The sequence below is a fragment of the Ammospiza caudacuta genome, chromosome 1, assembly GCF_027887145.1.
Source record: "Ammospiza caudacuta isolate bAmmCau1 chromosome 1, bAmmCau1.pri, whole genome shotgun sequence".
NCBI lineage: Eukaryota > Metazoa > Chordata > Aves > Passeriformes > Passerellidae > Ammospiza > Ammospiza caudacuta.
In genome coordinates, this window is record NC_080593.1 from 105,985,411 (window position 1) to 106,008,113 (window position 22,703).

Consider the following 22,703-nt stretch of genomic DNA (forward strand, 5'->3'; position numbering starts at 1 on the left):
GGCAAAAGCTAAGGTTGTGGCACAGCTTTGGAGGAGCAAGCAAAAGAAGGTTCTCAGCTGTTGTTTATTCTGAGAAAACTGAGGAACGCAAATGCACGGCAAGCAGGAACAAAAAGGGAACAGGACCTGTCCTGAATGAAAAAATGTTATGTCCAGAGGTGGATGAATATATCCTGTGTTGATAATATATATATTCAATATAACAGTCTCTGTACTGACAAGTAGGAATGTTTGACAGCTTGACTTTCCTTTTTTGTTCAAACACAAGAATAAATTTTTAATGAATGGAGTATTCTGTCAAAGTCCTTCCTTTGTATAGACTAAAGTGAAAACCATCTGATACTCATACCTCACTTATGGAACAGACAGTAACCACTTATATCTGGGCTAGATTTGCATCCTCATTGTTTTAGTCTCATTTATCCTGCTTTTCACAGGATAATCAAGTAGGGCCCAAATCTGCTGACCAGCTTTACCTACAGACCAGTAAGTCATACATTCAGGAATCAAAATCAAAGAACCACAGGATAAAAATTATTTGGTTGCTAGTTGAGACTGCACCATTGTCATTACTATAATTCAGTAAATTACCTCTGATAACATGGGGGATGTGGTGGTCTGATGTGCATGCAAAATTTGGAAAAAAGGTTCTGTAAAATATCTGGAATGTATTTGAATTTTACTCAGATCCTGTCCTATCCAAATTTTGTTATATTTGTGGGTTTTGTCCTGGGACCAGTTTATGATATTTGTTGTCACAGTTCTTATACAAGATTAGTTATTCTTTTGTGATCTTACAGTATTTTATTACATTTCCAAAAATGTCCTGAAAATTAACATACCATAGACATGACAACAAAACTTGTGTTAAACAAAGTTTACCTAATAAGGCCAATGCTTACCTTTAAGTTGCTACTCTTTGTAAGGTTGATTTTGACATTAGGTTCAGGAGTTGGATTTCCCCACTGATCACACAACTGAACAATAAGGGGCCTCTGCAATTCTCTACCATTTATCACTGCCACAGGCTGGAACAGACACAAATACACGATACTCAAATGATGATAATCAATTGTACATATCTTGGACATTAACAGCAGTTTAGGAATCCCCAGAGCAACAGTGTCCACCTTTCCCATACTATTTGTCTCCCAGAACAGCTAGGCCATGATTGAATGGTATGTAGGAATGTATTTCTAGAGTTTGTTTATATTCTGTTTTTAGAATAAAATGCACTACTTGAATTAAATGGCATGGGTTACTCATTCTGAAGGGTCTTATCAATGTTCTTGTTGTAGGAAGAGCTATGGTGTAAAAATTTTATTTTCTGATATAGTTGAACAGCTGCCTAGAGAAAAAAAATAGTTATGCAACTTCCTGAACCTTCTGTTTAATTTTCTTCAGTAACCTCCTTCTCCATTTTCACAAAACACCAATCTTGATTCCTGCCCTCTATTCAGACAATTTTCTTTTTTCTGCTTTCAATTTTCTATTCTGATTTCTGCAAGAAGTTAAGCATTGTTCTTTGAATAGCCAAAGTAAACACTGAAAAATAATTTTAAAAACCTAAGGCAAATAGATGCACAGCATCAAAAATCTCCAGCCATTTCCATTAAGTCTTAGAGACAATGAAGTACAAGTGTTTACTTTCTGACAGTAAACACTTATAAACTGAAGTAAATCTGGGATTGCCATCCTACATCCTGAACATCAAAAAACCCCAGCAAAGACAGAGAGATGAGCTGCCAGCCATTACTACCACTAAGGATTGTATTTTTGGAAAACAGCAGTGAAAGATGGATGTCAGGATCCAGCCCACAGTAAAATTACTGCACCAGAGAAAAGTTACACTATCTGTAGAAAGGCAAATGGGGCAGAATAAAGTCTGCAGTACTTTTGGTTGTAAACATACACATATGAGTTAGATTACTCCAAAATAATTTTACTTTTAAAAGCCTAATGGAGCTAGCTATTGCATGAAAAATGGAATTAAAATACATGACTAGGGACCATGTTGTTTTTTTTAAAGCAAAATTGTTCAACTTACCTTTTCTAACTCTGGCCAATCCACAAGCTGCAATTTAGCTGGGGATCCTGCTACTAAATTCACTCTGATAAAGTCAGAAAACTCACGCCAAGCAAAGCACAATTCTTTGCTTCCAAGTAAACAGGGTTTGTATTGAATACCTTTTACTTTCATTGTCTGAGTACTTTCCTATTGAGAAACAAAGAAAATTTTATCAAGAACATATAAAGCAAAGTAAAACTTACTAGTATTTTTTTAATATAGCATTAATGCTATAAATACTGTTTGGTATTTTTACTGTGAGACAGTGGACTAAAAATTAAACTACAAGTTCTATTCCTTCTCTTAAATTTTAATGAACTTCATGAGTAAGAAGTGACACATTTCAAACTCAAGAATTTCTCAGAAACTTGTTTTTCAGGTTATATCCAGTGAATTTTAAAAGTTATAGATACCAGTCCATTCTACAAGGTTTTTCAAAACATCTTAAAATCAACTGTACCAACATAAAAAAAACCAGAAGACTAAAAGCAAGATAGAAGAAAACAAACAGAACAATGACCTAGAAACAAAGCAACCCTGACTCAAGCACAGAGTGAACTGGCCTCCACATTTTACAGCTGCAGCAGTGATAAGGTTTTTAACAGATGCAGCTGTGCTCCTTAGAACAGGATCATACAATTTTAATGCTTTCAGCAACCAACTAGCATGTAATTTGAATACCCTTCCACATTTTTGGTTTAGTTCTGTGTAACAGAATTAAGACAATTACCACACAAATGCCACAAAGGAGTAAACTATATGACATCTTATAAATACCTGCCAAGTTATTTTCAAATTTGACTTATCAAGTCCAGGCCCAGAAACTCCTAGGGAATTTACACATGCAGATGTCATTGTCTGAACCTGATTTCCAAACTGATCTGTAATCATTACATCTGTTAAAAAAGATGATGATGATTAAAATGATTATTAGGATGATCACCTCAGCAGCTGCTTTAACAAAACATTATACAACATATGGAAAATAAACATACACAACACAGACACAATATAGAAAAAAATTCAGTAACTATCACTACATCACAGGCTGAGGTTGGAGAGTATTTCTGGATGTCACCTGGTTCAAAACCCCTGCTCAAGTAGGGCAACCTCGAGCCAGTTGCAGGCAGGCAGCTTCTGAGTATCTCTAAGGAGGGACACCACAAATTCTGGGCAATCTGTGCCAGTGCTCAGTCAGCCTCACATTGAAAAAGTGTTTCCTGAAGTTTGGGGGGAACATCCTGTGTTTCACTTGGTGCCCACTGTCTCTCTTTACAGTCTCTGAACACACCTAGGAAAAGCCCCACTCCAAACCTTTTACACTCTCTTCAGGTTTTTATATACATTGATAAGAAGCCCCAGTCTTGTGGGTATAAACCAAATGTATCTATTTAGTTATATCCCATATTTGTGCTTCCCAATTCTTTTTATTCAAAGATATTTTCTTACCAAAAATTAAAAGGAAAAAAAAAATCTCAAAATTGAAAGTGTTTTTCAACCTAGTTTTTTTTTTCCTATCTCTTTTTGTTCTATGTGCTTTCTTCATTCACACCCAAGCTTTTAATGTTCCAATATTGAAAGACTTTTTAAGTTTTCATTGTCATGTGGCAACTGCATACAGAAACCAAAGAATGAGAAGATTGATCCCTAACATGCCTTCCTCTTAAGTCCATGCCTTAGCAACAGTCTGAATGTTGTTAAGCCTTTGAGATTTCAGAATACATAAACTAAACAAAAATTTATGAACTATTTGAATTAAGCGTGATGAATGTCCTGATGTACAAAGTAAGAGGCAAATTTTATCAGGGAGTAACTCCAGAAGTGTAAAATGGCAATTCAGAAGTCTGAACATCTTTCTGTGAATGAGAATGTAAACCTGTTTATTAAAGTAGTTGAAGGTAATTTACTCTTGATGACATCTGTATATATAACAGTCTTAACAAACTGCCAAGAAAAAGAGATATATCTTAGAAGAAAACGAAGAATATGCAAACAACTTACCGATTTCACTCTGCAGTTCTTCACCCATCTGCAGTGTGTTTGAGCCTTTTAGTTTACATTTAATGTGTTTGGGTTCATCAGGAACTGGTCTGAGTACATGAAAATTGAGTTATCTCTCTCATAATGGTAAATATAACATCATAGAAGGCATGATAAATATATTTAAGAATCTTAATGCTTTGTCATGCAGTGTATTTTATTTTCCTACTGCAGATCTGTGAAATGACTAATTGCTGCAAATCTACCCCTAGCATCAGAGTGCTGTGAATTAATTAATTATAACCTATTAAAATCACATTAAATACACTGAAATAATTTAGAATCAGATTCCTCTTAATAAACTTTTTAAGATACAAGACTTAAACACGCTAAGAGTGATAAACAGGTAATTTTAAGGTTCAATTTACAGCCTGTCAGTTTTGACTGAGAAACCAGATAAGAATTAACTTTATATGGATATTTCTTTCTCCTCTGTCACCAGTCACCTTATTCTGTGAGCTAATGTTTACTTCAACTTTACAAAAAAAAAAAATCAACAGTCTTCTTCAGTATATGTATATTTACATAAGTGATTACAGAGCTGGATGCAAGTCAGTAATCACAATGGAGTCTTTCACATAGATAATGTTCTCACATGTAATAAATTTACATAAACCCTTCCCATTTCCCAAGCTGACATTCTCCTGTTAATTTGCCAACCACTTTCATTATTTCAGCTAAAGACTTTTGTTTTACTCCAAAGTAATGAGATCTACAATGCTATGCCAATAACATGGTTAATAAAGAAATATACCAAATGAACAAACCTGACTGTGAATGCACTTTCCAAAGACACGTGCTCATCAAGGTAAGTAATTAGACAGTAACGTGCATCTTTTACTGAAGTTGGTACTTTTACATCAGGTAATAATCCCTGCATCAACAGCTCTCTGTCAATTTTAGGTGTCCAGTTGACCTAAAATTAAAATTTTATAAATTAATCAAAAGCTAAATTATAAATGACTAGCTACATAATGCATCTTAAAGCCATTCCAAATATGTTGATGTAACATACAGGCAATAGCAGCTTTCAAGGGAAAGCCTGGACATTTCTCAGCAGTAACCAATGCTATCTGCTGAAATACAGTCAATTACTTGAAAAAAACCACAAGCAGATCAAAACATACATTAGGTTTCCCTCACTGAACTTGAGTTAGAAAAGATACAAGTGTCATATATTTGGTGAATCTGTATGTTTGTTTTGGACTCCACATAAGCGCACACATAAGACAGAGGGATAAGATAGGCAAGCAAGCCTTCATGCAGAACATGCCTATTTAAAGTTTCTAAATGTTGGGAAGGTCCTGGATCTGAGGATTTATACCTCTGTGATAATTATTTAATGCATTTAGGAGAAGCACTGGAAATACTAACCTGCTTTTCATAATATTACCCTGAAGCACTACTTGACATTTAATTAATAAAAGATAACAAAATAATTAAAAGGAGAGTTAAGTTTCCATGTTTATTAATACAGTTTTGAGGAATATTATGTAGCAATCTGACATTTATGGATTTAATGCTATCAGCTTTGTGTTCCTCCACCATATTATGCTGCTGTTTACTCAAAAGTACTTGCCTTGATTTTTTCTGCAGCAGCTGCAGTTATGGGTATTTCCCTTTCTGCTTCATCGTACATTTGAAATATAAGTTTATTCATGACTTGGCCAGCAACACAACTGATTTCATCCTGATGTTTAATCTGAAGAGCTTTTTGTCCATTCATACTTAAGACCTGTAGTCTTGCAACATGACTGCTAGGAAGAAGTTTAATAATCTTTTCCACTGGTGGCACATCTTTGCAATTCTATTCATGGGTAAAAAAAAAAAAAAAAAAAAAAGACATATAATTAAGATAATTAATTTAGATATGCATACACATAATACCATAATAGCCTATGGCTCTACTCAGAATACCAGGTATGACCAGGTGTCCAACATGAAATCAGCTTGACTTGGCAAAAGTAAATAAAAAAGATACGCCAATATACTTACAACTTTTAACAGATATTAGAATTGATGCTAGCTATTTAGATTTTTTCTATTCCAGAAGCAGTAGGTTATAAAATTTAAAAAATACATTTTAAGCACAATCCTAAGTATCATTTCATATAATTCCTCTTGCCATACTAGTATTTATTTACACATTTTTCCAGAGTAAAACACACACGGGTCTTATTTTCTCCATCAGCATGACTCTCCTGACTGCCAGAGAACTAGAATTTTCAATAGCATTTAAAAAATTCATACTTCATGAGCTTTGAAACTGAAATGCTACAAAAAAATATTGATTGTTGTACCTATTCTTACACTAAAATGTTTATGCAATGAGGGCAGTTTGTGAAAACAATCCAGGAATTAAAAAGGGGAAGAAAAATCCCAGAAAACATGCGTATTTCTGAAACACATCAGGGATGTAACAAATAGAATGAGAAGTCAAGAAAAAATGGAAAAAACTCTTTGCCTTTTTATTATTTTCTAGTGATAAAAAAGCATAGCCACCTAATTATGAAGTTTATGATACCTAAACCACTAACTTCGGTGGAGCTAAGCTTGTTCATAAAAAATGCTGGCAAGACAGTACAATAAACTTTTCAATCTTTTGTTTATCCAAACAGTCCAACCAATACTTACAAGTACTTCAAACCTTGCTTTCAGTATCTGGTCTTTTTTGATATTCTGTACATGTATAACTGGACCAGTTAAAATGTTTGTTCCTCCATTACTGCAGTCCACAGAATACACAGGAAGGTCTGAAGCACCTAAAAACTATTGAAAATGTAAAATTAAACATCAAGTTTCTTTTACAGAACTACCATGATAATTTCAGAAACTACTATTTGCAAAGTACAAATATATTATTTTATTCTTTACAGAAAAAAATAATATATTTCAGTTTTCCAACAACTGTAAGACAATTGGAAACAATTGGAACCTGTATTTTTCTTCAGGTAATAAGTGATGTGTGGGAGAAGGGAGTAAGTTATAGAAATAAAGTATACTATCTATTAATTTGCTTTAATAACACACAATAATTAGACTCTTCTGCCATTATGCAATAAATTCAATTAACTTGTGAAGCAATTTACTAAACATCACACATTAAAAGAATTTAAACATCACATTCATCATATCACTGCAGACCCACTCTACAGGAAGAGCATGTACCCATATAAAGTGCAAATGGAATGCAGCCTATTTTGCAGTGGGAAAACACTTCTATATACCCTTGCTGAATTTCACTAGAATTGGGCAAGTCATTTCTTGAGTGCTAAAAAGATGGCCAAAATGGGAAGGTTTTTTACCTCCTAAAGTCAGAGCAAGATACGCATTCCCTTCTGAGCTTCTATTGGTGCTTATGATAATTTCTAATATTATTATTAGGCACTAGACTTGAATTTTCAACTTATAAATACCAGAAGTAAGCTTTCTGCAGTTATTTTTCTGAATAAATTTTAACATTGTATATGATAAATATGGTCTAAAATGTCTTAAAATTGAACCTATACATCCTCACATAATTTTCTCTTCCTTTTCTAAGGTCATGTTCCACAGATTCTACAACTTATTGAATGGCTCGTAATACATAAGAGGTAAGAGAGTCACAGTTATGGCTAGCAAGCTGTAGAAACTTGGAAAGCATTGCTAAAGATATTAAATTCTATGTAGACTCCAACACAGATTCTTCTTCCAACCCTTTAAAAAGCAAGAATAAAAATCCTTATGGCCATGAAATTAACTTTACCTTACAATGAACAATCAACTCTGGCTGTGCTGTTATATTTCCTGATTCATCCAGTACTTCAACCTGAAAGGGAAAAGCTGTACCATTTTCAATCTTTAGAATTTCTGAATCTGGTTTTACTTTCAATTGACGAGGAGGGCCTGTAAAAAATGCACAATTGCAGAACAATAGTTACATTCTGGATAACTTGGGAGACACTAAATTTAAGTTTTTGCTAACTCAGAGATTTTAAAGCCAAGCTACCAAGATATTTGTGGTAACAAACTATTTCAAACAATTCAGGTATATATATATATATATGTTGGTTTGCACTGGAAAGTTCTACACTTTCTGTCCTTCAACACATACTATGTGCCAACTTTTTGAACTTAGTAGAGAACTCTTAAAAAAAACCGATGAAATTCAGAATATACAAGGTGTAAACACATTATATAATTTTGTTTACATGTTTACATGTATATGGATCCACATTCATTAAAAAAAAACAACTTTGAGCTTTCTTGTGACATGATAAACACAAAAAAATTAATGCTGAGATATCCAATTAATTGCCAAAGCTATCACAGCTACAATCTGCATGCAAAAAAATGCAAAAGAAAATTTTGTTGTCGTTACTTAGATAATAAAGTGAAGCTATTCAGATAAGTCTATCTCCTGGAACACATAATTATTTTATAAGTTTTTCAAAAGAGAAGGAAGTAACAGATTACTATTAAAAGATAGGTTTTGAAAGAACAAAGATGGTAATTTTTCAGAAGCATCCTTTATGCATGACTTATTAAATCTTCTATTACAAACTCACTAGTTGAAGAATGAGACTGAAATTGCTTTTATTATTCCTTCAAAACCAGCTTACAAAGCCAAGGATTTAACTCAAGTGAGAAGAAAGAGGCAGTGAAGCATCTCTATATTGTCAAAAGCAAAATGAAGGATGAAGGTAAATAACAGTCCAAGGTAAATAACAGCAACACACAACACAGTCTGTCTCAAGTCCGATCATGTCACTGTTTTCTACAATAATCTTTATCCTTTGAGGAGTTAAGGGTTTATGGACTAAACTGTGCATTGTTGGTCTTACAAAGTAGACGACAGTATCTATGCAAAATGAGATGGTCAAGCCTGAAGTTTGGTAATCTGGGAGGCCAAAACTTAACTTTCACACTATACTTTATATCCCAAATCCAGAAAAATCCAGGTAACAAGGGATAACAAGACCTCATGTAAGGGACTCCTCTGAATCAAGACATCCAGAAAACATAAAATTCTGGTTAGGGCAGTGTCCTTACAGACCTCTATGTTCCTGTATTGCATTATGATAAATTCATGTAACATAAAAATTTCAGACAAAATTCAATTGCCAAAGCATCCCCCTTTGCTCAGTTAAGAAACTGAACGACCACTTATTCATTCATAAAAGATTTTCTGCAGGGAGAACAGGTCAATACTGATTAGTACAGGTTAAAAGTCTTAATGCGAAAGAAAAACAAGAAGATAAGAAATTCATTCGTTCAGTGGTGCTAGATTAGAAAAAGATTTAAAGTAATTAAAAGACAAAAATGTATCTCAAATAAGCAGACCAATATTCCAGACCCTTGAATAGTAGGTGAGATTGTACTGTGAGTACAATGATACTCCTGCCAAGAATGAGATGCTCTTGGCTTTATTTCCTTTCTAGTCATCACCTGAATCCTTTTTTATGCCTCACTAAATATTTTACTTTCTTGGGAGAAGCTTTCATTAATAGTGTCAGAACAAAATTTAACAGAATTTCACTAAATATTTTAAGGATACTTACCAGGCTGCAATCTTATTTTAATGACTTGTGTATCTTCTTTCAAACCAGGAAGAGTAATCTTCAGATTAAAGTTCTAATGAAAAGAATATTTTAATTATTAACCTTAAATAAAAAATAAAGGTTAATTATTAACCTTAAATAACCTTAAATGTATTAGTTTCACATAATCATGTCAATTTGTATATATGTTAATTTCAGAAGTCCCTAGAAATTGTCTTACAGTGCTACAAAAAATAAAGATTTGTTTTTCTCCTGTACTGACACCTCTTTTCCATGTTATTATAATCAGAGATGTACAATTCAGGATTTATATGTTAAACTACATGATTCTGAAACTACAAAAAGCAGTGGTCATAACTTTTCATTTCCTGCTTAGAGGCTGTTTAAATGGGGAAAAATATAGCAGCTAAAAAAAAAAGTCTTAAAATAAGGGTCTGCAAGTTCTGTGTTTGTTATTCCTTAGCAAGGCATCGCTATCACTGTCCATCTATCTTTGATTAAGGATGTAAGAAAATAACTGCTGTAAATTGCATCACTAAAACAAATTTTCACATTAAAATCAGATAATGAAAAATAGTAATAATTTTTTAAATTATTATTGTACAGTATTATTTCTATACTGCAAATTCCCTAAATGATTCTTGGTCTTGCCCCTCACCAAATTTATCTCTTGCTAAAGTCTGGCACATTTTCTCCTATACACTTTATTTCTCATAATCCACTCCATTTTATGCCATTGTTCTTGCCCTTCACCTTAGATTATGAACTCTGCCTACAAAATTTACTACACTGAACACCCTTTAACTTTCAATAAGCAGGTATATATGCTCTTTCTCCTGTTCATACATCTTTCCACCAGCAACATTATTTGCTATTTTCTAAGCAACAATATCAACAGTAAAATGGGATATCTCATCTCCTAGCTTTGTTATTAATACACTAGACTATCAGACTAAATGAGAGGGACCTGGCTAAAATACTGTCTAAATATGCCTTATAAATAATTTAAAAAATATTTTTAAAAAATTTAAATCTATATTCATCAAAAGCATTAAGATCTGTTTTATGAAAAAAATCTTTTTAACATGGAATGTACATTTTGGGTTTTACAGTAAAGTAGAAGCTTGACAAGGTGCTGAGAATCCATCAGTAACAGGTTGGCTTTAGATAACGTAAGTGTGTAAGTGGATAAGCATAACTGTGTAAGTGCAACAAGAATAGTGGAAACAATTAAAGGAGCTTGAGCAGACACCCTGCATATTAGCTGCTATTACTCATCATCTGAACTAAGAATGTAAGATTTCATTTTCTTTAGCTCCCTATCATCTTTCAGTGCAAAAGTCACCAGAATGATTTGGTTTAAACCAATCTCAGCACTAGTTCAAACTAAGACAGCTGATTTGGTGTGCTGGGTACACTCTACCACATATCCATGCATTGCTCAGCCCTTCTAGCTCCAGGTCCCATCAGCTGTGAAAAGAGTGCAGGTATGGGAAATAAAAAATTGCTCCAAGTAGAGCTCTAAGAAATAATTTAAAAATATCCCAAGAAATATCTGTAGTCATTAGTGCAGAGCAAACGTAACAATTTATTTCACATAAAAATTATTTTCTCCATCTCTTAGTAGACAGAGAAAGTTTACTTAAAGTTTAAATTTATTAGCCTACCTTGCCCTGGCAACTATTTACACAGCCTTTAGCAGTAACACCCTTAATGACGCACTTTGTTGCCACAGGTATGTCTTCATGCTTCAGTGTTAATCCACTAGAAAAATATATAGAAAACACAAGAGAACCAGTTTAAAAACAAACACGGTGTTTTAATATACAAGATACTTTCAGACATTCTTATGAACATAAAAGGAAAAATATCAGTTAATTTATGTGAGAAATTCCCAGAATATCATTCAGATAAACCCTAAAGTATTATTATATTATTGTCATATAAATAAAGGGCAAATAAAAAAAATGGCTGAATTACCTAGCTTCCAGAATTGGTCTAATGCGATTTGTCAAGTGTGTTGCATGACCAAATTCATCCTGCAATTCCAAAGGAATACTAAAAGGTACTCCAATTCGAAAAGGAAGCTCCAAGAGACCCACCAAAAATTTCTCTGGTTTGCCCTCTAAGAGAAAAAAATAATACATTTTTAGAAATAATTATGTGTGCTCCTTGGCTTTTTCTTGATTAAGGCTGCAATTAAGTCAAGAGGTTTTCAGACACAAAGTAAACAGGCTGTTCAGAATACTGTTATAACCAAAGTTATGCTTATGTTCTTCTTTTAATTTACACTGAAATAAAAACAGTGGTTAAAATATAACAGTGGGAGACTACAGTATAAGAAACATAACAAGACAGTCAAAATTCCCAAAGTATTCAAAACACCAATACAGCACCTGAAAGTGAAAAAGTTCTGCGTGGACAGCTTTTCCTAAATATTCAATTGCTTTAATTCTGGTAAAATAAATCATTCATGCAACAGAACATTTTTGTTCTACAATTGCCTCAAATTTGAGAAATAAAGGTATATAATGATGAGTATTAGAAAAAAAAACGTGAGTGTATGTTTCCTGTGAAACCTGGCCCCACTACACTTCCTCCACTAGTTTCCTGTGAAACCTGGCCCCTCCACACTTCCTTTGCTAGTTTTAGACACTAGCAAACAAGACCAGTGGTAACAAGTGGAGCGTCTATCAACTGGAGCGTGTAAATCAATCATCATATTTTGTGGAAACCAAATGTCTTGACCAAGTGACCTTTGAAAAAAGAAGCAATGCATGCTGAGCTACATGGTAAATTAATATCCTACCAAAAAGTTTCAAACTCAAATTAACAACTATCTATACAACCTAGGGGTGTCCATTATCAGGGAGCTTCCTTTGCACAGGAGATGACAGATACCTTGCATTGGCCAAAATTAGTTACTGGTTATAATAAGAGAAAGACCTTAACCTTACAGTGTCTACAACTTTATTTGTCATTGTAAGCAAATGATAAAACTGTAAAATTATTTGAGAAAGTAACAGTAGAATAACTTCTGCAATATTTAAGTGAGTAACTGCCAAAAGAACATGTCTGAACTAAAACCACAAACCTTGTAGAATGACTTCGGAAGCTCAGTTTTAACCAGCATTTATGGTGATTTTTTAGCTTATCAAGAACAACTATAAACACTCAGTGACAACCTTCTGTTAGAAAAATAGAATAATTTGTTTCTCAGTCCAGTGCTGTAATAAATATACCAGATTTACAACTTTCACAAAAGTTGTAGAGTTTTGTTTATCTCTGCAAAACACTATTAGCTAAACCAGTTTTTCAAAGTTTTATTCCTTTCCATTGAGATTTGTTCATTTTAGTTGTTATAGCTGAAGGAATCTTTAACTGAATAGTTAACTGCCGTACTGGGGGAAGCCACACTACTATTGGAAAATAATAAGATTCTCTTTTCACTTGGATAAAGAGATAAAAGAAGAAGAAAGATTCATTTTTGTTCAGAGAACAAGTTTTTTTTTTCCTCTTCTTTACTTGCAAGTTCACAGAAATATCTTGAGCCTTCCATGGCATGTTTTTAGACATATGTTTAGATAACTACTCTTTTCAAGTAATGCCAAACATTTTTTTTCCTTTACTGTCATACAAGAACACCTCTTTATACTCTGCCAATATGTAGAAACTTTTAGAAAAATATGCTATACTAAGAACTATTTTCTGCCTCAAGAATTTGCATTCAAAGCCTCTCTTTTGTGGAAGAAATAGAAAACATTGATTTTTTCCCTCCCCTTTGATCTCCTGGAAACAGATGTTAGCTGTACCACCCAAAATTGTGACAAAAATAATCCTTTTGATATTAAATGCAAAGAAACTAGCTTTTTTTTCTTTCCCTCTTCCTGTCCCTCTTGTAGATAAAGTTCACAGAATGGCTGAGGTCAGAAGGGTTTTCTGGAGGTCATCTTATCCAATGCCCCTGGCTCAAATGGGACCACCTAGAGTCAGCTGCCCCGGAACATCTTTAGACAACTTTTGATATCACCAAGAAAGGAAACTCCACAACTTCTTGGGCAACTTGTGCCACCATTGCGTCACATTTATAGTGAAAAACCCCTGTTTCCTGATGTTTGGAGAGAACCTCCTGTGTTTCAGTGTGTGCCCATTGGCTCTGGTGCTGTCACTGAGCACCACTGGAAAAAGCCTGGCTCCATCTTCTTTACACTCCCCCTTCAGTTATTTATAGACATTGGTAAGACCCCCACAAATCATCTTCAGGCAAAGCAGTCACTGCTCCCCCAGACTTTTTTCAGGTAAGAGATCACAGAATCATAGACTGCTTTGAGTTGGAAAGAACCTTAAACATCACCCAGTATCAACCTGCGCTGCTGTGGACAGGAACACCTTCCACTGGACAAGGTTGCTCAGAGTCCCATACTACCTGGTCTTGAACACTTCCAGGGGTGGAACTAGCACAACTTCTCTGGGAAAATTGTTTAACTGCCTCAGCACCCTCCAGTCCCTTCCTCATCTTCAGGGGCCTGTGCTAGACTCTCTCCAGAATACCCATGTCTGTGTGTTGTGATGCAATGTGTCCAGCTCTGGGCACTGTACCCCAGCTAGCCTCACCAATCCTGAGAGGAGAGAAAGGATCACCTCCCTTGACCGGCTTCTAATGCAGCCCAAGAGGTTGTTGCTGCTTGTTGCTGTGAGGGCACATTGCTGGTTTGTGTCCACCTGCTGCCCACCAGGACTTCCAGGTTCTTTCCTGCTGCTTTCCAGATACCTGGGTTGCAGGCTGCCCTTCTGCAGGTGCAGGACTTCATCCTTCATGCTGAATTTCCTAAGGTTCCAGACAGCCAATTTCTGCAGGCTGTTGAGGTCATTCTGGAGGTTGGCAAATTCTCAGATGTGTCAGCCACTCTTCCCAGTTTTGTGTTATCAGGAAAACTTGCTAAAGGTACATTCTGTCTTGTTATCCAGATCCTTCATAAGACATTGAGCAGGATCAAACCCTGTATTGACCCCCTAGGGTAACCCCTACTTGCTGCCCTCCAACTAGACAGATCACCATTCTCTGGGCTCACTGTTCATTAATTCACCTCACTTTGTTCATCCAGTCCAAACTTCATGAGCTTCTCTGTAAGGATCTTATGGGATCTTACTGATGAGAACCCTGCTGTAGTCCAGGTAGACAACATCTACCAAGCTAGTCCTTTCATCATAGAAGGTGAATCCATGCTAACTACTCCTAAGGATCTTCTAGTCCTTCACATACCTGGAAATGGTTTTCAGGATTAGTTGCCCCATCACCTTTCCACAAACTGAAATTAAGTTGACTGGCCTGTAGCTCTGTGTGTCCTCTTCCTGGTTTCTGTAGATGGGAGTGATGCTTTCCTCAAAACATCAGGCAGTTCTCTCAATTGCCACGATTATTCAATTGGTGTGAGTGGCCTCATAAGGATATCAGTCAGCTTTCTCTGGTTCATGAGTGCATCCCATCATGGCCCATGAACATAGGTATCACCAGTTTGCTTAGGTATTCCCTGGCCTGATCATCTTCCACCAAGGGTGTATCCTCCTTGTCCCAGACCTTTCACCAGAGGAAGGTCTTTGGGGTCTGGGATTCCTGAGGTCTGTCTTACTAGTAAATACTAAGGCAGACGATTTCAGTATCTCAGCCTTTTCCACATCCTGTGTTCCCTGCCTCATTCAACAGTGGGCTCATGTTTATTTCAGCCATCCTTTTGTCACCTATGTATTTAAAGAAGTCTATCTTCTTGACTTTGATATCACTTGCTAGTGATTCCATTTTCAATTCCAATTGGACTTTGGCTTTCCTAACCCCATCCCTGCATGCTTGGATGGTGTCTGTATTCCTCCCCAGTTACTTGGTTCCATTTCCATCTTCTGTATACTTCTTTGTGTTGAGTTTTGTCAGTAGCTCCTTGTTCATCCATGCAAGCCTCCAGGAATTTTTGTCTGACTTTCTATTCATTGTGATGAACCAGACTTGAGCTTGGAAGTGACTGTGAATACTAACAAACTTGTTTGGGCCTCCAGTCTGTCCAGGGCCTCTTTCCATAGAGCTCTAACAGGCAGATCTTGGAAGAGGCCAGAGTCTTCTCCTGAAGTTCAGATTGTGAGCTTCCTTTTTGCTCCTCTTCTTCCAGCCTTTCAGGATTCCTCTGCCCTTCAGAACTACCTCCCAAGGGACTCTGTCAACCACTCACCTAACAGGCCAAATCCTGCTCTCTGGAAGTCCAAGATGACAGTTCTCTCCTTACTTCAAGAACAGTGAACACTGTAAACATCCATTTTATGATTGATATGCTCAAGACAGCATCCAACCACCCACCAGTCCTTCTCTATTCTCAAAGAGAAAGTCACAAAGGAGATGGGGCTCCCTGCCCAGCTGGCTGCCTCACCAGTTGTGTCAGCTCAGCAAGTTCTCTTCAAAAGTCTCCAGGAACCTCCTAGACCATTTCCTCTCTGCTGTGTTACATTTCCAGCACACATCTGGTAAAGGGGAAGTCCCCCATAAGAACAAGGACTAGTGACTGTGACACTTCTCCCAGCTGTTTATGTATTCAATCTGCTTCTGCATCCTGGCTGGGGGGTCTGTAACAGACTCCCAGCACAATATCTGCCTTGCTGGCCTTCCCCGTTCTCTCAGCCACAAACACTCAACAATAACTGGCACCATCATCAAGCTCCAGCCTACCTCACCACCTCTCTTTTCACTCCGACCCTTTCTGAAGTGAGTATTCTAGTAAGCATTGCAGTAAAGAGACACATCCATTACAACCAAATGAGAATTTAGTTTTGCATAGGATTCTTCCTTAATTAATTAATTTAAAAAAAGACTTCAAGCTCAACATGCTTATTTTAAACGCATAACTGTTTTTTAATGCATTTCTGTGGTTTATGTATGACAGTTGGCCTAATGAATATTAGTTTTATGAAAGAATATTTATGTCAATGGCATGAGGAAAAAGGGGGATTCTAATGAAGTTTAAGTTTGTTTTTTATACGTACATTTCGGAAAGTTCACATCAAGGGTTTTATTTTTTTATGTAAAACTGCCTGCCACAGAGCCAACACATTACACATGAGATCAAAACCTACTACAAAACCCCATTGTTTCCTGGAAATTTATCAAATTTGACATGCAAATGCTACTTTTCAGTGCTGAAAACCACGTCTCAACTAGGACATCACAAATTTTGATATAATATGAATCAAAGAGAAACACTAAAAGTAGAAAAAAAGATGGGAATTCTTACCTACAATAGTAAATTTAAATACTTTAGATGGCAGAGGCCTTCCTGCATAAGTGTCTGCATTACTTTCATTCAACACTACTTGCAGTTTCAAGGAGTAGTTACCAAGTTTCTGAAGATTTTCTAAACAGATATAAAAGTACAATTAGAAAGAAAAAAAAACCAACAAATAAACTGAAGATATTGAATATGCAACTTACCCATTTTTTTAAACCAGTATGGCCACTTGCCTCCATGCTGACTGATATGGGAAATTATTTCTTTATTCTCAGTAGGTGCTGCAAAAGAAACACTTAGCTCATGTATTTAAATTTTACACCATAATTCTTAACTTTTTCAAGCATTAGTATCACTTATTATTTAGTATTACTATCACTTCTGGATCTCTAACTAACATCAATTCAGCTTTACAACTAAACACAATGATCACAGCTAAACAAATTAGTTCCCTGTCTAATCCCACTTTAATTAAAACTTGCTAGCCTCAGGCACATTGCACTGAAAGAAGCAGGTTTTTAAAGCTGAATTTTGTTAGCTCTTTGGTTGTACATTTCCTGTAACTGTGAGCACTCTGCACTCCATGCTGGCAATGGATCAAACTGACAAATGACTGTAGCAAAATTGCTTAAATGGGAGCAATGATAAAAATGTGCAGTTGACAGAAAATATTACTGGAAAAAAACCCTCCTTTTTTGCTCCAAATTGTTTTATCTTTATAAACCTCTGCAGAATTAAGACATATACAAAAATATAACACACTGAAACTCTGAGGCAGTTCTAGTGACTGGTTCTATAACCTAAGATAAATACAGAAGTAAGATTTATTGTTGGAAGTGTCAAGAAGTAGTAATACTTTTTATTTTCCACCAAAACACACTTCCGAATATAGAATGTGACTGCAATAAGACTACACTGAACAAAAGAAATGCAGTAGAAATACAAATTGTTTTACAGCTAAGCAAAACTGTTTCATTACCCTGTTTTTGCACCAAATGGCATACATAAGATAAAGTAAGAGCTGTCAATGAGATTTTATCATTCTCTTACCCTAATTCAAACCCTAATTTTGAATTGAAGCTTGTATAATAAGACTGCCCAGTAAGAGATCAGGTTTCTCATAGCTCAGGTCTCTTGGTAGCCCGTACTACAGTTCACCAAGTATTCCACTCCTCAAAAGAGAAGAGAAACTTTTTGTACATTATATTTGCTCTTGGCCTTTGTATGGGTGTAACCACATTTCTCTCATTTATACAAATAAGGGTTTGAGTTTTGCTAGGTGTGCTATGCCCAAATCATCACTTATAGGACTTATTCATTGTTCTGGTGAAGAAGATGAGGATTACACTACTGATTCTTCAACTGAGTAGAGAAAAAAAGCTAACACACGAAGCAGTAGAAACAGTTAAAAGTACAAATTTCCATCATGAATGGGTCAGGAGACATGAAAGGTCTGAAGGCAGACTTTTCAGTGATCCTAGGAATGACCCTGACAAAACAGAACAACAGAAACACCAGGTCTCTCCCAAGTCCATACTTCCTGACATCAGGATGCCCTATCTTAAGTTTGCAAAACACTGGTGTGTCACACATGCTGATAGGAGACAATTTGATAATCTAGATTAAATGAACAGCTTTTGTTCAATTCCAACCTCTTTATGCCCCAGCACACTATGCTGGACAATGGTCATGCACAGCAGCCAGCTCCCATGAACAAGTGCCATTAAAATACCACATGTAGACTCATGACATATACACTAAACTGAGCTAAGATACTTCATTTGGTTTCCTTGACATGTACCACTAGAATAACCTCAGCACTCATAAAGCTATTTTTACAACTCCTAACAGATAAAGGATTTGGATTTTCTTATGGTGTATGGAAAGAAAGAAGATTTTAGGTTTCTACAAGTTTCAAATACATTTGACATGTGCAGAATTGGAGTTTTCAGAGACTTTAGTGTTCTATACAAAACAAAACTTGAGTGATTTCATCTGCGTTGGACAGAACACAATTCTTAATAATGCAATGTGAGAACATCAAGTGAAGTACCCACAAAATGGAAACCACAAATGAGTAAATAATAAAAACCCTTGATTTTTTAAAAATGCTGAAGCGAATTTATGTTAGATACTGAACAAGTCTGATCCCCACTTTTATGCATCTCATGTAAATTGCTACATTAACTGCAGAAACATTATCCATTTTACCCATGTTCTTATGCAGGTTAAGTAGAACAGGCTGGAATTGTTAGGCCCTCCTTACTTGTGACAGAAGATGTAATCAAAATACAGCATTTAAGATGATACATGGTATTGAGGCAGTTGTCATTTCATGAAAAGTGGCTTTGAAATGCAACACGAACTGATGGAATATTGTCTAACTACGACATCCACTTATCAAATTCAAATATGTATTTTAAATATATACATATATTATACAATCAAATACCTTATTATCCATTATGCACTTTAAAAATAATAAAGATACAATTAAATATAATGAAATACTCACAATGCAAAATAACTTTGAGTTCAACAAGAAGTTTCTTTGAACCTCCATGGCTTGTACCTGGAAGTTTTTGCATTGCTTCTCCTTTTTTATTTAAAATTTCTATTCTTAATGCTCCTAAATATAAAATGAAAGATGACAGACTTTTAAAATATGTTGTGGATTAAAAGTGATCAGAGATTTCTGTATGCTTGTCTTTTTAATAAGAGTGCACAATATATTTTTTAACTGGAATTTAATGCTTTAGTATTTGGAAGAAAAAAATATACCTATTGGTGTACCAGCAAATCTTGTTTCATTTGGTAACAACTCATCTCCTTCAGGCCATGTTACTGATAATTTATCAGGAAGTCTAATAGAAAAAAAAAGAGGATGAACATTTTTGCAGTAAGTTAAAATAAAGAGCAATTTACCTTTAGTTAAATACACATGAAACTATTTTTCTGGTAGGGAAAGAAAAACCAAATCCCAACCTATTTCTTCTTGGTTTTTGGGGGGAGTTTTTTGGTTTCTACTGAAACAGCTGACTGCTTTCCCATTTGGGAATAAAACTGAACTTTGTTTGATTCCTGATTAAATACAAAAACTATAATTAGGAACTCCACAATTATGTAATTGTTACTTAGTGCTTACCTTGCCATTTCATCCTCTATGTACTTTTTCACAACTTTGTCAGACACTGTTCTGTCAAGTTTTGAGATTGGAATAATTTTCGTTTCAGCATACAATGCCTGTGGTTCCTGAAATAAAAATTCAGTGCAGTTATAAGATGCCAGACTTTATAGTATGTCAGATGAGAAAGACCTCCCAATCAAGAGACTAAACAAGTCAACAAAGACATAATGCAATATGCTAACAAATACTGCCTAGTGAAACTACAAGACACTTTTTAAAATTTGCTGAAACCACAAGGGTTACAAATGGATGCACAATATTGATGTTAAATGTGGTATGGTACTTTATTCCATACACAAATCTTTATAAATCAGACTGTTCATAATAAATAACAATTTTAATATATTCACATTAAAGCTCAAGTTGAGTATTTCTAGACTGCTGATTGTAAAAAATTACATTAAAGGTATTTACTGTTATTTAAAGTAATTTAATCAGGTCAGACTAAAGATTTAATATCTTTATGTTTAAACATATCTTTATGTTTAAATATTTAATATCCACACTAGCTGTGTGAATCCTTTCTGTATTTCTTCTTACCAAAGCAATTTGAACCTCTCCCCCAGTGGCAAATATATCCCCATCATGGTCCCCATACAAGTAAAATTTCTCAATGCTTCCATAGAATATTGGATGAGTCTTAGTAGTTTTCACCTATAAGCAGAAGACAGCAATTAATTCATTACTCCTGCATCAAATGCACAGCATCTTTCATAGGGTTTAACTAACTTACCAGCTGTCCAGTTTTGTATGTTTTTCCATCCCACTCTATTGCAGCATACATTGTCCAAGGGCTCTGCATTCTTTTGGATAATACATCAGTACGTACAGTTATTCCTTTAAAGACTGTGAATTTTATCTGTTTGTCATATTTTTCATGACAGTCTTTGAGCCACAGAGCAAATTCTCTGTCAATTTTCATTCGCTGCTCCTATAAAGAGATTACAAAATAAGTACATATTAACAATGTATTATAAAATTTGAATCTGACCACATCAGAAACCTGAACAGTTCTAAGAGTACAGAGATACGGTACTCAAATGAAAAGCCAAAAAGTCACACACACACAAAAAGAACAAACAGAAAAGAAAAAGAAACACAAGAACAGAAACAAAGAAAAAAAAAGGATTCTTCAGTCTGAAAACTTTAAAAAGAGGAAAGGTACACTTCAAGTCAAAAAAAGTGCTTCCCCCAGCAGCCATATTCCTTTAGGAAGTGGGTCTTTCCACAAAAATGACATGTAACAACTAAATAAAGTAATTGTTCAAGAAAATAAAGGGAAAAATACAGAGTCTTAAGTTTTCAGATTTAAAGACTCAGCTTTTACTGCTCACTAAACCAGAGAGACATGAACAAATAACCAGTGAGCAAAGTTTTCTGTATTACATGCACTGAACTTCACCAAGAAGAAACACTTAACAGAATGCAGTAATTACCTGTCCATTGAAGATTCTTGTGAACAGAGTATTCTTATCCTTTAGCTTCAGCTCCAGATCCATGAAAGTGAGTTTGTTTGTGCTGACCTGGAACTTATCATTGGTAAACAATGCACCAGAAATTCTGTTGTAGCATTCAATTGGTGCCAATCCTCTCTTCTTTGGAGGAGCGCACCAGTCAAAACTTAAAAGGAGAAAGTCATTACAATCCTTTTTCATAAAGAGAGGTTTACGTTATAGAAAGAGACTGTACAAACACATCACCACTTACTCTTCCACAGTTGTGTACGGTATTAATCTTCCATTCCAAAAACATTCAAAAATAGGCCTTTTTCCTCTGGCACCTTTTTCTACTAAGAAACAGTCATCGTCATCATCATCATTTAATCCTTGTTTAAAAAAAAAAAAAAAAAAGAAAGATAGTCTCCTGAATATATTTCCTTAAAAAATTAGTGTAATATCAAAACCCATAGCAATCTTAATGAAGTACTATTGTTATTATATTCAGCACAGTAGCAATGCACATTATATCAAGCTCATTCCATACAATATTACATTTTTTTTCATGTTTTAGAAATAGCAAGCAGAAAAAATAAGGAAGGTAAAGAAAAATTCTAAATGGAAGTTAAATATTACCAAATTCGAAATTTTAAAATTTTGAGAGTTACTTTTTCCTTTGCTTCAACTGATGTTCTTCTAGTATCATGAAATCTTGTCCCAATTAACTCAAGATTTGTTTTGTCAAAAAAAAAAGCACAAGGAATTTTAAAACCCCTAGCATTTAAAAACTCACAGCTGAGTAAAACAAATTTTAAACTAAAGACTTCAGACTATATGTTGTCCTTTGCAGTATTTCGATACTATAATCTCTTGAATCTGTATGTCTTGAAATCTCTTGAATCAACTGCTCATATTTTATTACTTTTTTGGAGCAAAGATGCAATCAAGAAAGTGCAAAGTTTCAACTGGAGTACATTCCATAAGAGTTTATAATTTGGAATCAGATGGTGGTATGCCGAAGATCAAGTTTACAGGAATGAGTTACCACAACAGAAAATTCACAACATCTGTTCATCCAAAAGAACGTGAACTTTTCTGTTCTGTCACAACCTAAATCAGGTAATATGGTAATATTTACACTTCAACCTAAAGTTGTTCTGGTTTTTA

The 22,703-nt window shown here is 35.0% G+C and overlaps 1 protein-coding gene across 1 annotated transcript in view; it reads right to left on the bottom strand.

The window, feature by feature from the left end:
- Positions 1-22,703, bottom strand: part of SMCHD1 (structural maintenance of chromosomes flexible hinge domain containing 1) — a 69,020-nt gene that overhangs the window by 23,005 nt on the left and 23,312 nt on the right. Inside the window, exons 11-30 of the mRNA XM_058802424.1 lie at positions 21,808-21,925; positions 21,537-21,720; positions 20,834-21,031; positions 20,641-20,754; positions 20,059-20,165; positions 19,695-19,777; positions 19,429-19,542; positions 17,117-17,194; positions 16,920-17,039; positions 11,629-11,773; positions 11,316-11,412; positions 9,649-9,721; positions 7,854-7,993; positions 6,743-6,877; positions 5,688-5,915; positions 4,876-5,024; positions 4,070-4,158; positions 2,846-2,964; positions 2,048-2,215; positions 903-1,028 (exon numbers count right to left, since the gene is read on the bottom strand). Coding sequence (XP_058658407.1) covers positions 903-1,028; positions 2,048-2,215; positions 2,846-2,964; positions 4,070-4,158; positions 4,876-5,024; positions 5,688-5,915; positions 6,743-6,877; positions 7,854-7,993; positions 9,649-9,721; positions 11,316-11,412; positions 11,629-11,773; positions 16,920-17,039; positions 17,117-17,194; positions 19,429-19,542; positions 19,695-19,777; positions 20,059-20,165; positions 20,641-20,754; positions 20,834-21,031; positions 21,537-21,720; positions 21,808-21,925 — 2,585 coding nt within the window. The remainder of the gene's footprint in view (positions 1-902; positions 1,029-2,047; positions 2,216-2,845; positions 2,965-4,069; positions 4,159-4,875; positions 5,025-5,687; positions 5,916-6,742; positions 6,878-7,853; positions 7,994-9,648; positions 9,722-11,315; positions 11,413-11,628; positions 11,774-16,919; positions 17,040-17,116; positions 17,195-19,428; positions 19,543-19,694; positions 19,778-20,058; positions 20,166-20,640; positions 20,755-20,833; positions 21,032-21,536; positions 21,721-21,807; positions 21,926-22,703) is intronic.